General features: G+C 33.3%; 1 protein-coding gene across 1 annotated transcript; it reads right to left on the bottom strand.

Moving 5' to 3' along the window:
• Positions 1–3337: 3337 nt before the first annotated feature.
• LOC132759592 (mucin-2-like) lies at positions 3338–14920 on the bottom strand. The gene is made up of 8 exons (XM_060751407.1): positions 14678–14920; positions 9986–10168; positions 9504–9671; positions 8901–8912; positions 8310–8361; positions 7851–7998; positions 6071–6677; positions 3338–4877 (listed from the first exon to the last, which is right to left on the bottom strand). Exons 1-8 carry the CDS (start codon positions 14742–14744, stop codon positions 3973–3975), a joined length of 2142 nt encoding a protein of 713 aa, XP_060607390.1. The 5' UTR covers positions 14745–14920; the 3' UTR covers positions 3338–3972.

Below are 14920 nucleotides of genomic sequence, written 5' to 3'. Positions count from 1 at the left end.
TGTTATATTCTGAAATAGATATATCCCAAAGAGAAAAATGCACCAGTCAATTATAACCACGCCCAATCCGTCCACGGGGGAAAAGTGGAAATTAGCAGGGGAAATAAACTAAGTTTCTATCTTTTGGTTGTCCACGCACTGACACGGCTTCGGCGAAAATCAATCGCTAAGGATAATCCCAATGGAAGAGTGGGGACATCTTGCGGGAATTTTACAACCTGACTGCCTCTGCAAGGCGGAGCCTTTAATAAAAGGAGAATCAAAAAGTCAAAGTCCCCGCTATTTCACCGGGCCGTGGTTACAATTGATAAGTGCAAAAAAGTTGTAGATTTTCATTTGCTTGATTTAGCCTGTAGGGAATTGCCTACATGATATAAGTGCTGGTATAGATGTCTATATCTCAAACCATGGGTTGTAGGTTCAAGCCATACTGATATCACGATGATGTTTTGCTGATATGGCAATAGTTCCGGTAAGTTCATAGAAAAGAAAACGGGTGCGGTACAAATAAGCGTCAAGCTTCCACCATAGGCAATCGGACGTACAAATTTATGAATAGATTAAACCAGAAAGTCTGAAAATGTTATTCCAATTACCTTCCTTGACAATCTGTACCCAAACAAAATCAGTGTCGTATGCTCGACTACCTTTATGTGAAATAGTAAATATAAGACATCGCCATTTCTCCGGCAGCACTGGTTTCATGAAATTTATTATCAGTTAAAGGTACTAGAAACAATAGTCCTGACAGAATAGAAGATGGAACAGCATTGAATCATGATCAAAGAACGCGCGGAGACTATTTCCATAGTTCTTAACAACAACACATGTCTGCTGTTTTGAAAGAATTTGAAAAGCTTCTTCTTCGCCGAACCAGCTGTGGTACTAGTCACGTTGGATCAGCTACTTGTAATTACGCTAAGCTTTTTAACTGACAATAACTCATTATAAATTAGATTATAATTCATTCAAGCTTTATGTGAGAATAGTCGTTTAAAAAAGCGTTTAATTTACTTCAAACTTTGAAAAACGTTCGTAAATTGTTATTTAAATAAATTGACCAAACCCATCACAACAATTATAGAAGCAAAACATTTAAAGCATTGTTACCACAACATTCTTTCTTGATATATTCATGCCACTTTTTAAGCAAAGTATCCATTTTTCTTTTTGGCAAGTGATAAAATTGTCGATTACTAGCAGAGAAAAACAATAATGCAAAACATGTGTTCATACTCAAAAAACGTTTCTTGAACAGAAATTCAGCAAAACATTAATTTATTAATAGTAATTGAAAAAAAGTTGCTTCGACTTTATAGAAAAAAAATTCCAATTGCCTCCCTTTTTACATGAAATGTTAAATTCGGTAATATTTTTACAAAAAATGCTTTTTGAAACTTACAATATTGATAAATCGTCATTTGGCATCAGATGTATGATATATAACAATAATAAAATGAGTTACAGGATCGAAACAAAAACAGAAATCTATATAAAATTGCTATATTTATTATACAATTACAAAAATGTAATGTTTCATAAGTATACAAATCGGACATATTATAAATAATGTTGAATCAACATTGAATAAAAAATACAAATATCAGACAATGTTCAGTATTAAAGGACAACAGCCTTATAACTACAATTATCTACAAATATAAAAAGCTAAAATATGAAAATATATGCATACAAAAAATCTATTCCATAAAGTAAAAGTGTCGTCTGATAGCTTGATTGGTAGAATTATCGGAACGGAAACGAACCTTTTTTACGAAATGAATTTTTTTTAACACTTTCATTAAAAAAAGGCAAATTTGAAATTGCCCTAGCTATTGGCCTTTCGGCCTTCTGCAGCGACATGTTACATTTATTATACATACAAATATATTCTGACAAAACAAGGGAAGTCAAGTAAACATTTCTTTATTCTACAAAATGATAGAATCTCACCCCAACATATTTGGCACTGATTATTTAAAATATGTATACGTATTTGTTGTAGATCAGCGATTGACATTAGAACAAATAAGAAATATGGGACAAAAAACATGAAAAAAGTAAGCAATCTACATTGTGTGTATACACATGCATTGTAATATACACATTTTAGCTGATATATAACAAACTTTGCTATTCCCTTTCATGTCTTTCTCTACAAAGAGATGATCCTCTTAAAATGATACATTATCATATTTGCTGTTTATATGCGGTTTTTATAAACAAGGGAGATCACTCGTTTTTATATTATGAAATTTGTTCTTTTGTACAGTAAAAATAATTAAAAGATCTGAAGTAAACTTTTTCTTAATCTACAAAATGATCGAAATGTCACACCAATTAAGGCACAGAATAAGTATAGTGATACAGTTTTGCAAGAAATGTCAATAATGAAAAAATAATATTTAGAAATAAAATATCTACAATTATGTACATAAAGTTATATCTATTTTAATTAATGATCTAATCAGCTCAAAAGGATTTTAAATATAAGACAGTAGAGCAGTACAATACAATGCAGTACAGTACAGTACAATGCAGTACAGCACAGTGCAATGCAGTGCAGTACAATACAATGCTGCACAGTACAGTACAATACTTTGAAGTGCAGTACCGTGCAGTACAATACTAACACGGTGCAGGGCAGAACAGTGCATTTCAGTACAATATTATACGGTGCAGTGTTTCATAGTACAGTGCAGCACAATATAGTACAGTGCAGGACAGTCATTACAGTGCAGTACAATGTACTACAGTGAAGGACAGTAAAGTACAGTGGAGTGCTGCATAGTACATTACAGGACAGAACAGTGCAGTGCAATTTAGTAAAGTGCAGGGCAGGACAGTATTGCGCAATGCAGTACAATGGAGTGCAATACAATGAACAATAGTAAAGTGCAGTACAGTACACTTAAGTACAGTATAGTGTATTACGATTTAGTGCATTACGGAATAACGGGGCATTATTAAAAACATTAGCATTACTTTAATATTATTTTTTTTCAACTTGAAACTTTCAACTTTTGACTAAGTCAACTTTGAGTTACATCTTATGTCCTCGGATACTTTAATTTTACAAAGTATTTTTTTGTACATTTTGTTCAAAATAAAAAAACGTCTTATTACCCTGTATGCTTTATATACTTTTTCATTTTTTCCCCTTCCACTCGCCCTTAAAATCCAGCAAAAGAGGCTAGGCAAAAACCCCCTTTTGCTACCTACCGGTCTGATTGTTTAACCAAGCCAACCAGCTTTTTTTTGGCCTGGGGATATTTCAATTAAATAATAAAAGGGCCCCTGAAAATAATTTGCACACACGCCCCTCGTATTCATTTAATTAGACAAATATTTACTGTTTGCCTAGCTATGAGAATTTCTTTGCTGAATTTGCAAAAATATAACCTTGTAACCGTAAACTTTATATTTATTACTAATCAGACACATAAATTTAGCCAGCTAATTCTGTATAAAAAGAAAAAGAGATCATGAGAATATGTTACATCCGAAAAGACAAATATCACTACTGGTATTCCCTGACAATATTCACACAAAGAATACTTCAGCCCTCCATCAAAGTTCAATAAAATACTTCATGCCTACAATTGCATAATAGTATATATACGTAAAAATTATAGATTTCAGTCAGCATAACAGTTTTATTGTCGCGTTGTTTTTTGGGAAAGAATTTTAAATACAGTGTTTTTACGTATCACAGTTACCACACACACATCCAAACACGACTCACAGTTACCACGATACTCTTGTAGCGACTCACAAATACGTATAAGTTTTACCACATCTGACAGTTACCACATCACAGTTACACAAACTAATATAATTACGACAAACATTTACCACTCTAGGGAATTCAGGACTGACTGTTATCACACTAAAATAATCTCGACTCGCAGTTACCACACTTATATAACTCTACTCGCAGTTACCACAGCAAATAAATCATGACATCACGATTCACGACTCGGATTCGTATTCTTCGTCTTGATAAAAATGTCCATTGTTCAGGCTTTGAAGAGACGCAGAATTTGTTATAGGCTTCAGTTCATCTTCGTGCCGGCTTGTATAAAACTTTCGCCGACGAACACAAACATAGGCTATTACCCCAATTATAATCAAGCCGGAAACAATTCCAACACCAAGTCCAATCATTAAAGGTTTAAGTGTATCGTCTTCTGGGTGTTGTGATCTACCTTCGGAAACTGTGATAGAGTTGTCTTTATCCCCTTTAGGTTTGTCTGATGATTTGGTTGTTATCTCAATTGTTCGTTTTGTTGATTTAGCAGATTTACTCGTCTTGCCGCTGGTATCTGTATTGGTGACATCGGCTTTTGTTACTGTCACTCCTTTTGTGGTGGTTGTATTGTGTATGTAAGTGAATGGTCTCTTTGTTTCTCCTGTCTTCTCATTGGCCGTTTTTGTGTAAGATGAAGTTGAAGTTGAAGAGAGGCTAGAAGAAGAGCTTGAGCTAAATCTAGATGTGCTGCTGCTACTGCTACTAGAAAACGAAGAAGATGATGATGAACTAGAAGATGAGAATGAAGATGACGTCGTTGTTAAAGCGGTAGACTTTGACGTTGAAGAGAAATTTCCTGGTGCACTTGTTTTAGCAGAGAAAACAGTTGTTTTTTCATACGATGTGCTAGTTTGCTTAGAATCTGTAGGAGATGTACTTGATGTCTTTGAAGAACTTCTTGTAGTTGTCTTTTGCTCTTGTGTAGGTTGTGGCGTGGAAGATTTTTCTGACGTGGTCGAAGACGTGACGGTTGTTGAGGTAATCGGAGACTTTGTAGAAGAGCTTGTGCTAGCGGTTGAAGAACTTGTGGTAGATGAGGATACAATCGTCGGTGTCCCTGCAGTATCTAAGAAATATATGAAGATATTTACTGAAACTGATAATTCGCTGTTTGTTTTTTTAATTGTCAAGTTGAGCTGATTTGACTACATTTTTCAACAGATTGACTGTTATTTTGGTGACCGACTAAAAGTTATTATTGAAAAATGTTTAGGATACAATATAAATCTGCCAAAATTAAAGACTGTCACACTCTTTTTATAAATTGAACTTAAATTTAGATGGATCCTTACATACGGAGGTTATTTTAGTTCCTGCGAATTAAATAATGAAATTGAAAGGAATTATGGCCAAGTGGTATTATATTTTGACTTTCGCCTGTCCGCCCCCTTGCAAGGGCATAGTGACCCCTTAAGTATATTTTATCTATTTGTTTATTAGGGTCTATTTATTTAATCATATATATAATATGTGCAATACAAGACTGTTTACTTTCAAGATTGACAACTCACCAGCCCATAACGCAGAAGTATTATGTTTTATGCATTGAAGCTTTATCTCCCTTAAATACACACATTTTCTAAACAACAAAATTCTTGTATTTCACTTTACATGTAAAAACCATTACAAATATCCTTGTTTATCCTGTTACAACTTAAAAAGGATTGAAGTATGATAATATGCGGAAATGCTCCACAGTCTAAAGCATGGGTGTAAAATAATGGTATATGATTTATCAGATCATAGCACATTAAGATTAACAAGGAACTTTAGGCATGCACTAAGTCTATTTACCTTAAATACCGATATAAAGATCATTTCTTGAAGGAAACTTTTGGCATGTACTAAGTATATTTACCTTAACCGCGTACATAAAGACCATTTCTTGAATAAATTTGGATAAGGTTATTGTTAAGGTAGTCTTACTGTAATGCTTTCCCGCCAAATATTCATCGGTCAATATCGTAGCAAATCGGTTATTTCCGGAACGTTTTTTTTTTTCAAAATCTTGGCCATTAGATTATTTACAATCACTCATCCGTTATCGCTATGTACTAAATTCTGGTTACAAACGGTTAAAAATTATTGAATACCGAAGATTGTGAAGGAGAAAAAAAGTTCCGAAAATGACCGATTTATTACGATATTGGCGGATGGCGAAAGCATTGCAGTTAGACTACATTTAGACAATTTTTCAAAATTTCTCCCTTTTGTTGTTGTTATGATTGTAAGTTATATATTCGCTAAATAAATAAAAACCTGTGGTTTCTGGACCAGGCGTTTTAACTTTCTTCGTTGATTGAGTAGTTGCTTGTCTAGTTGGCGTCGTTTTCATTTCCGGTTGCATTGTTCTTGTCTTTCCCATCGTAGTTTCTGTGAAAGATGGTTTTGGTGTGCTTTGACTTGTTTGGCGTCCCATAGTTACTTTTGATGATGACTCCGCTTTAGTTGATGACGTAGCGGTTTGTGACGTGTCTGGTAACGATGACGTCTTCATAACAGTTGTTGATTCAGTGGTAGTTGTAACCGGCTTATTAGTATCTGATTTGCTTGTATTTACGACCGTTGCTTCCGGAGAGTTTGTTGTTGTTGTTTCTTTCTTTATTGTCGTTTCAGTTGGAGTTTTTGTTATTGTTGTCGTTTCAACTACAACACTCGTTGGCGAAGACGTTTCTGTTATCTTTGTTGTTACTGTTGTTGTTGTTGTTGTACCTGATGTTGAAGTAGAAGTTGTCGTTGTGGTTGAAGAAGATGAGCTGCTCGTAACTGGGGGAGAAGTTGTATTCTTTGTGCAGTTGTGGAGACGAACATCGTCTATGGCAATATCGCTAATGTAGCTGAGGGCTCGAGTTGCAACAATTGAAATCTGAAACAAAATAAAACTTGTGGTATAATTACTGACATCCGAACTCAAAACAGCGTTTTTATTTAGCAACAAAATCACTCTTGGGCATATTTTCCCCTTAAATACACCATTTGTATATGTACATGTATGTTATAATAAACAATTTGTAAAATGTGAAATCATCGATTAGTAAGTTGTTGATTTATACATGCAGTAAATCACACCATTTGTAAATAGTTGTTACACCATTTGTAAAGTATATGTATATATACATATAGAAGAAACTACATGTTGTTAATACACAATTGGTAAAATAGAAAAATACACCTTTTTGAGTATACATTTAGTTAAAACTTAAATACCCCATTTGTAACTAGTTAATACACCATTTGTGAAATAGATAAATACGCCATTTGTAAAAAAGATAATTACGCCATTTGTAAATAGTTAATACACCATTTGTAAATAAGATAAATACACCATTTGTAAAATAGATAAATATATCATTTGCATATACATATAGTAAAATACACCATTTGTAAAAATATAAATACACCATTTGTAAAATACATTAACACGCCATTTGTAAAACAGATAAATACACCATTTGCATATACGTATAGTAAAATACACTATTTTTAAATAGTTAATACACCATTTGAAAATAAGATAAATACACCGTTTGTAAACTAGATTAATACGCCATTTGTAAATTGGATAAATACGCTATTTGTAAATAAGATACATATAGTTAAATACACCATTTGTAAATAGTTAATACGACATTTGAAAAAAAGATAAATACACCATTTGTAAAATAGCAAAATACACCATTTGTAAAATAGCTAAATACACCATTTGCATATACATATGGTATACCGGTTGGCAAAAAGAGTCAATATTCATATGCATTATTAAGCAGAAGACTTTTTTAAAGTTATTATAGCTTTTTTATTTGTGGATCGATTTTTTTAGATTCTTATATCATTTGAAAGTTCTTTATATACATACTTTTCAAATATAAGTATATTTCCATGTTTTGGTTTTTAAAAGATAAAACTCGGCAGGCTAAACCACGAGCGCATACAATTTAAAAAGTTATATACTGTCGCTCCAGTCCCATTCTTTAACCGTGCCAATTGTTAAATTTTTTTAGCATCACATAAATAACATTTTATTATGTTTAAATTTTACCTGGAAAGGTTCGTCCTGCTTTTCTATAAAATATTGCCTCGATGCCATTGGTCGCCCTGATTTCCATCTATATAGAATAACGGCTTTACATCGTCGTCGTCTATATATTGGGACTGGTCTAAAACAAACACTTCTAGGGAGCCAACATCTTGAAAATAAAAGTGTTATTTATAATACAGAGCTGGTTAATATGTGAGGTAAACGGTTGTGCTTTATTTCTGACCTTGTTGTAGTAAAGATAGCTTCATTCCAAATACAAAATATAGCACTTAAAGCAACACTTTTTAACATAAGAAAATGAATTAAAATTCTTACATTTTAATTCACATCGATTTATTTTATATTATCTGAGCATATAAATTATATGAAATGATGACTTTAAACATTCTGCACACGAGTAAAACCACCGACAAGACATAAGCATATTGAAAGCTCACTCTCAGGAAAGTGGAAACCTACGGAGCTAGTGACCGTAACAACTCGGCCACGAAGTGCCCAGGGTATATTGTGCCTAAAAGGGTGGTAGAACATTTTATTCAACAATCCAACAAATTTACAAACAAAAAACATAAGTAAAACCTTAACACTTACGTCCTTTCTCATCCGGGCCCAGAATATGGTACCAGAAATCGAAACACATTGGCTGAGATCTTCTGTATACATGGGTGAAAGTAAATTAGCTTGATGACCTGTCATCGTAGGATTCGAGTCTCAAAGTACAGGTAATGCCCTAAAATAATTTAACAATATATATACTAGACGGGGGTTTGAAAGACACTGATCTAGGTTACATTACACACACAGTCATAAAACTAAGCTTGTTGGGACAAGTTTTTAAAAATATTTTCAGTTCATATGAGTTTTTTAACTGCCACTGTTACGTAAATGTTATGCACAAACAAAATACCTTTCTTGTTCTCCTAAAGTATGTGTGGTTAAGGACAGTATTTCCGGTTTGGGTTGCTCAAAATTCAGAATCCAGTCCTGTTTTTCGTCGTTCATCTTGTTTCCAACACCCCCCAAAGGTCATCCTCAAAAACACATTTCGTTAGTCATGGGGTGCTGTTAAATAATTTTAATATTAAATTTTATATCCAATTTTTGTGATAAAAAGAAACATAACATATCAAATTACTGTACTACTACTGTTGTACTACAAAATTTTAAATTGCGAAATGGTACAAGTAATCGAAAAGTTCCTTTTTCCAATGCAACTGCTGAAAGTGATTCGCGCCCCTGAAATGATATTACTTAATATGTGGTAACGTTTAAATGGGTTATGATGAAATTTGACTGTTAAATCATTTTCTCTAGACGTTTACATTACCCGGGGCATAATCTATATCATGCCCCAGGTCATTACATAATACAATATAGAAATAAAAGCAGACGAGAAATTTGTTCGAAAAAAGACACACATCATTGGTGAAAGCATATTCTAATTCAAACATCTCAGTTCATTACAAGCCTAAACATATATCTATGCAGAAATATAATCAACGCCAAAATAAAGTAGGAAAGGAAATGCTGAAAAATGTTTGGTAAAGTCCCGAAAAGGAATATTTAAGATTTTTTTTCTTATCTTACATGATTAAGATATCTTAAGCAAATTATTTTTTATGCTTGCATGCAATATGTGCACGAAAAGCTTACCAGCACATCTAGGTAGTGGAGCGCTCCAATCTTTTCCATTACAGTGCGCCTGTGTGTCGCCGATCAGTAAGTAATTATTAAGGCAGGAGAATTTTACGACAGCACCGTTTACAACTTCCATATCAAGATTTGTAACCTGACTAGGGTCAAGAGGAACGCAGCCTGTCTCTAAAATTATAAATTTATACATTTTCATCGATGATCATGAGCAAATCATAACAAGTTATATATTAGAAAAAGTACGTGTTTCGAGATATTTTAAGTGAAACTCTCATGTACTAAAATGATTGTTATAAACACATGAAATAATCTTTGTTTGCGAAATGCAATGTCAATATGGAACGAAATTCGAAAAAAAAATTGAATTAGGAGGTAATTTTTTGTTTGTTTTTTTGTTTGTTTTTTCTTTTAGGTTTAGAAAGACATGCTATATGAGATACAATTACAGAGTTGCTTTGAAAAGAAAGAAAAGAAGAACTTACTGGTACAAAGTGGCGGTTCATTGCTCCACGTCCCGTCCGACCGACATGTGGCAAACTTTGGACCATACCTATCAAATTTCTTTCGACATCTAAACTGTGCTTTGGTGCCTTGCCGTCTATATCTTATCCTTAAGCCCGGGAAATCACCTTCCGTAAACTTTGGACAGTTGGCCGCACGTCCCACTTAAATGAATGACGTAATATGATTAAGGTAAAAGAATTCATTATTAACTCGATAAAAATCGGCAAAGTTAGGCAATTTCTTCATGTTATATAGTGCAAAATAAATACAACTGAAATGACAAAGAGACAGCAACATATATCTGATACGGAAAAACACGATGTTTGCCGATCTGTTTGTCAAGGTTTAAATATGAACTACTGAGATAAATCAGCATCAGTCATTTGTAAGACATAATTAAGTGTTGAACATTTCAAAAGAAAGTCTTTGACAAGATAACAAATGGCCGTAACTAAGTACAGAGTTTAAACAAGTTCATACTATTTGGGTACAGTGTTGGACGTTTGCCGAAATCATGATCACAAAAAGAAAAATATCTTCTTTTTTGCCTAATCTTACATTTTTCATTCATTATCTTAAGCAGGCAGGGGCCTAAAAAATGAACAATTTTGTATTTCAGTGTGGCCAGAAACACAATTCCAAATATTTCAAAATCTGTTTCACAGGCAAATAACCAGTTGCACAGCATTATTTAATGATATATGACATACATTGAAGAAAATAATAGTTTGCATGCATTGCTCCTTAAAAAATGACTGACAGCAATTTATATTTACCCCCACCCAGCCAAAATCACACCTAAAATATACCAATATGGGCAATCTTCATGAAGGTGCAGCATACTCCAGAATCTGCCTGATTCTTTTAAAAATATCATTAACACGCAGTGCAAGCTTTGGCATTTTCAAAAATGACCAATAAAGTGTCTGTCATACGTTTAGATTTTTCACAAAATTTATCCGAAAATTCTTACTTGTTTGGCGCCAACTGTCAAAGCTTGATTTTTAACTTTTTCACCTCCATTCGGAGAGTCACAAATACATACAAAGCTACCAAAATGCTTAGTTTCGGGTAAAAACCCAAAAATACTGCTCATTTCCTACACACAAACAAGAAAGAATTACAATGACAGAGAAATATCAGAAGTTTCCAGTACCTTCAAAACACCATGTCTGAGTAATTAAAAAAATTGACTGGGGCCATCATTCGAATATGTCCCCAGCCCCCTTAATATATAAATCGATGTTAACAGATGAATTAGACATCTTAAGTGCATTTGGTTGGTTGAAAAGGGGGAGATTTTAGCACTTTATCATTCAAGCGCCTTGTCCGGTATTAAGTGTGGCGCTGCAGCACTTTTTCAGTCTTCCCAGCTTCAACAGACGTCATAGAAAAACTCGTGGATAGTTGTTCATGCGCATTACACTCCAAATTCTGAAGAATCTTTAGCAGTATTCGCTGAATCCGTTTTATTGCCATGGTAAATTCATGACACCGAGATACGGTCCTAACTCCTTTACCGCCATAAATAGTGTGTAACCCTTGGAAAGCAACCCTCTGTAGACCAACAGCTTCTCTGTAACACCAGTGTTGTCTTCCGAAAGTAATAATACACAGTTAATTTTATCACCCTAAAGCAACACTTTTTGGCAACAAACAAATCTTTGACTCCTAAAGGATGTTCTTCTTAATGAGGTTCTTCTAAAGCGTGTTCTCCTAAAGACGGTGTTCTCTTAAAGGGTGTTCTCATAAAGCGTATTCTCTTAAAAGGTGTCCTCCTAAATGATGTTCTCTTAAATGGTGTTTTTCTAAAGCGTGTGCTCTTAAAGGGTTTCTTTTAAAGAGTGTTCTCCTAAAACTGATATGTTTTGCTACGAAAATTTGCATTTGAAACATCACTTGAGAGTTTAGCCCACATCATGTCTTTTTAAACATAAAAGTTATACAGTGTCAAATAGTAACTTTTCGCTACCTTTCTTCCAACAGCACTTGCTTACTTTTTACCTGAGGTGACGTGCTTTGATAACAATACAATTGATTTAATCAGAATGTTGCAAAAATATTTTCAAACGGAGTCTAATTTGAACTTGAAAAAAGAGGCAAAAACACGTTTTTCGGCAATGTCAGTTTTAATGAAATATAGATATTGGTTATTTTAGTGGACACATGAAGTATTTGTAAAACACAGGTTTCTTTTGAGGATCATGTATATCAACGAAATCATTTTCAAACTACAAAATAAGTGTAAAAACGGCCTTGCAAAATGGTGGTTTCTGCGGTTATGGTTATAAAATAATGTTATACTTTACAACCTTTGCGGGATAATAAGTAGAAAAGCCTACTCGTACACACTTGAGACTAAAGCGTAATTGCGTATTTGTAAACCAAGTCAGAATAATATGATGTTGGTTGTAACAAGTCCAAATTATACATTTGAGGGTAGCGCCGGCTCGTCGTGTAAACAACTAATTAGGAAAAATACTTAAGCGGTGTTCCGGTAAAATTGTTCTAATTAGGAAGTTTTATATACTCGAGCACGCTTTCCATTCATGTATTTTGGTGTTTCTTTCTTATTTCCGTGGTAGACTGTTGAATACGCTGTTTTAGCGCAATGATTAATCTTAAATGTTTTCACAATTCTAATGCAAATTTGATAATCGTCCAAGCACATTTAAGTTCACAGATGCTCTGACCTTCACATGTCTCTTTGGCAGTTAATCACTGACATCAAATCTAATCTCTGCTGATTTAGAAGTCATGTGAGATAAGTCATATCAGTCTTTTGCAAAGAAATTAGTATTTAATTTATGCAGGAAAGCTGATTAGGCTAACCGACCGCCGAAATATAAACAAACGTGTTAAAATCGGCTTAAGGCCAGAAAAAACAAACAAACGTTGGCGCTCGCGAAAAAACGTGCCATATTATGGCATGTTATGAAATGACGCTTGAAGTTTTAAATTTAAAAAAAAACGGCATTTAATATTATTCTGCTTTTATTCATAACAGATCCAATAAATTCATTCTCTATGTTATTGCATTTATACCATAAGATATAAGATTTTGGATGGCATGTTGATTATGTCCAAACAGAACATGGTATATATGCTGCGTAAATAAGTATGCAAAATTTCCAATTAACCAAGTGCGCACTTTGTTTTGCAACTCAGTATATTAAGTATTAAAGGTTATTGTCAATAAACCCCTCGCCTAGGTTTTCGGGTAAGGTACATCTGCATATATTGAAATAGTTTGCCATTTTCAGATAAGTGAATTGGTCAATAATGGAAGGTATGATCATATAAATTGTGGTAAAGGCAAATAATTCAAAAATGTATAAACAACGTTTCAAAATACCGGCATGCAAAAAGTAATTCATATAAGCATATAAATACTGATTTTTCTATAAATTCTTTACTATTTTTTAAATTTATGCATCCTTTGATAAGGAGTCTATATTTTTTCTCAAACATTTTACGCCGCCTACACATTCCTTCTGTGGGAATATGCATGTAGTTAAAGTGCCCCGGAAAAAAAAGTTTGTTTTTGAAGATTCATGGAGCAGCGGAAAGCACTCAACGTTCTTTATTCACTGCACATTACATAGCGGGACTGCGTTTAAAAGAGGTAGTCCTAAGTGTTTCCTAAATCGACGTAATAGCAACTTTGGGACTCATTTAAGGACTGTTTCAATAAATATTTTAAAAGTTGGTCAAAGAGTTTAGACTAAGAATAAATTCGTCCGCTTGAGAAAAGTTTAGAAATACAATGACATTCAATTTAATTCATGATGTGTTAATGTCAATCTGCATTGAAAGAATCATAATATAGGATCTCAAAAGTCAGGACATTTTCTTTGAAATGCAAAATTGTCTCAGACTTGGATCTAGGTCTTTCTATGAAACGCAACACAGAAATGTTAAATTTTACGATTTCTAGAATCATAGAATAGTAAAGGTTCAAAACATGGTCGCATTATACAACATGGTGTCAATGATATAGAATTTTCAATTGCGTACGTTACTCGAATGACGACAGAAATATTACGTGGTTTGACGCCACAGCCTTTGGTTCCTTTACATATATTAAAGTTGTGATACAGAAACAACTCTTTTGTGACATGTTTTATAATTCCTTTAAAATAAACAAACTCCCTAAAAGCGTGCTATCTTTTTAAGGACAATATCTTTGTAAATAACCTTTAAAGTGTTGTTCACAACACTAATTAACTGTCAAAAGAAATAATTAAACATTATATGTAGCGCAAAAATATAGTATAAGATTTCAAAATTAAATGTTGTTTAAAACTGATTAACTCATAATTACATAAGATCGCATTTAAATTAAATTTCACGTTCTACACGTACTTACCCATATAAAATTACAGTGATCAAATTACTTGACTTACTTTTCTCACATCCACTTAAAAAGAATAGCTTCTACATTTATAAAAACAACAACAATTGATGCAAATTGTGTGAACTCGAAATTCAACAAAGATTATATTTATTGCATAACTACTGCATCTTGTTGGTAGCACAATTCGAGCAGAAAAGCTATGAAAATAAAACAATTTTACATGAAAAAGCATTGTCTTTAAAGTAAATCTACTTTAAAAATAAACTAACATTATTTCTCTCAAATTTTGCAATACTTTATAATTGTCACTTACCTCTTTCGTAGGCTTCGGTTGCAATATAATTTAATGTCAGCACATACAATATCGTAAAAATCTCCATCGCCGACAAAAGGTAAATAATGAAGACTTAAAAAACAAAAAACAAGCACAAAACAAACAGTTGATAATATAAATCAAAAAATCAACTTCTTGCACGTAAGCACTGTACTAAAATGTGAATAGTACGTTTCGTGGCTGCATTTTTGTCACCAAATCTACACCAAGTATCAACCGGAA

This window comes from Ruditapes philippinarum, unplaced genomic scaffold (genome assembly GCF_026571515.1).
Source record: "Ruditapes philippinarum isolate M1 unplaced genomic scaffold, ASM2657151v2 ctg2621_1_1_1_1, whole genome shotgun sequence".
Classification (NCBI taxonomy): domain Eukaryota; kingdom Metazoa; phylum Mollusca; class Bivalvia; order Venerida; family Veneridae; genus Ruditapes; species Ruditapes philippinarum.
Note: the sequence above shows the minus strand (reverse complement) of the source record. Positions and strands in the feature narration are given on the sequence as shown.

Coding starts and splice junctions, on each gene's coding strand:
- LOC132759592 (XM_060751407.1), bottom strand. CDS start 14,744: ATGGAGATTTTTACGATATTGTATGTGCTGACATTAAATTATATTGCA. Junction 9,672..9,985: donor TGAACCGCCACTTTGTACCA/GTAAGTTCTTCT, acceptor TTATAATTTTAG/AGACAGGCTGCGTTCCTCTT. Junction 6,678..7,850: donor AGCAGGACGAACCTTTCCAG/GTAAAATTTAAA, acceptor ATTTTGTTTCAG/ATTTCAATTGTTGCAACTCG.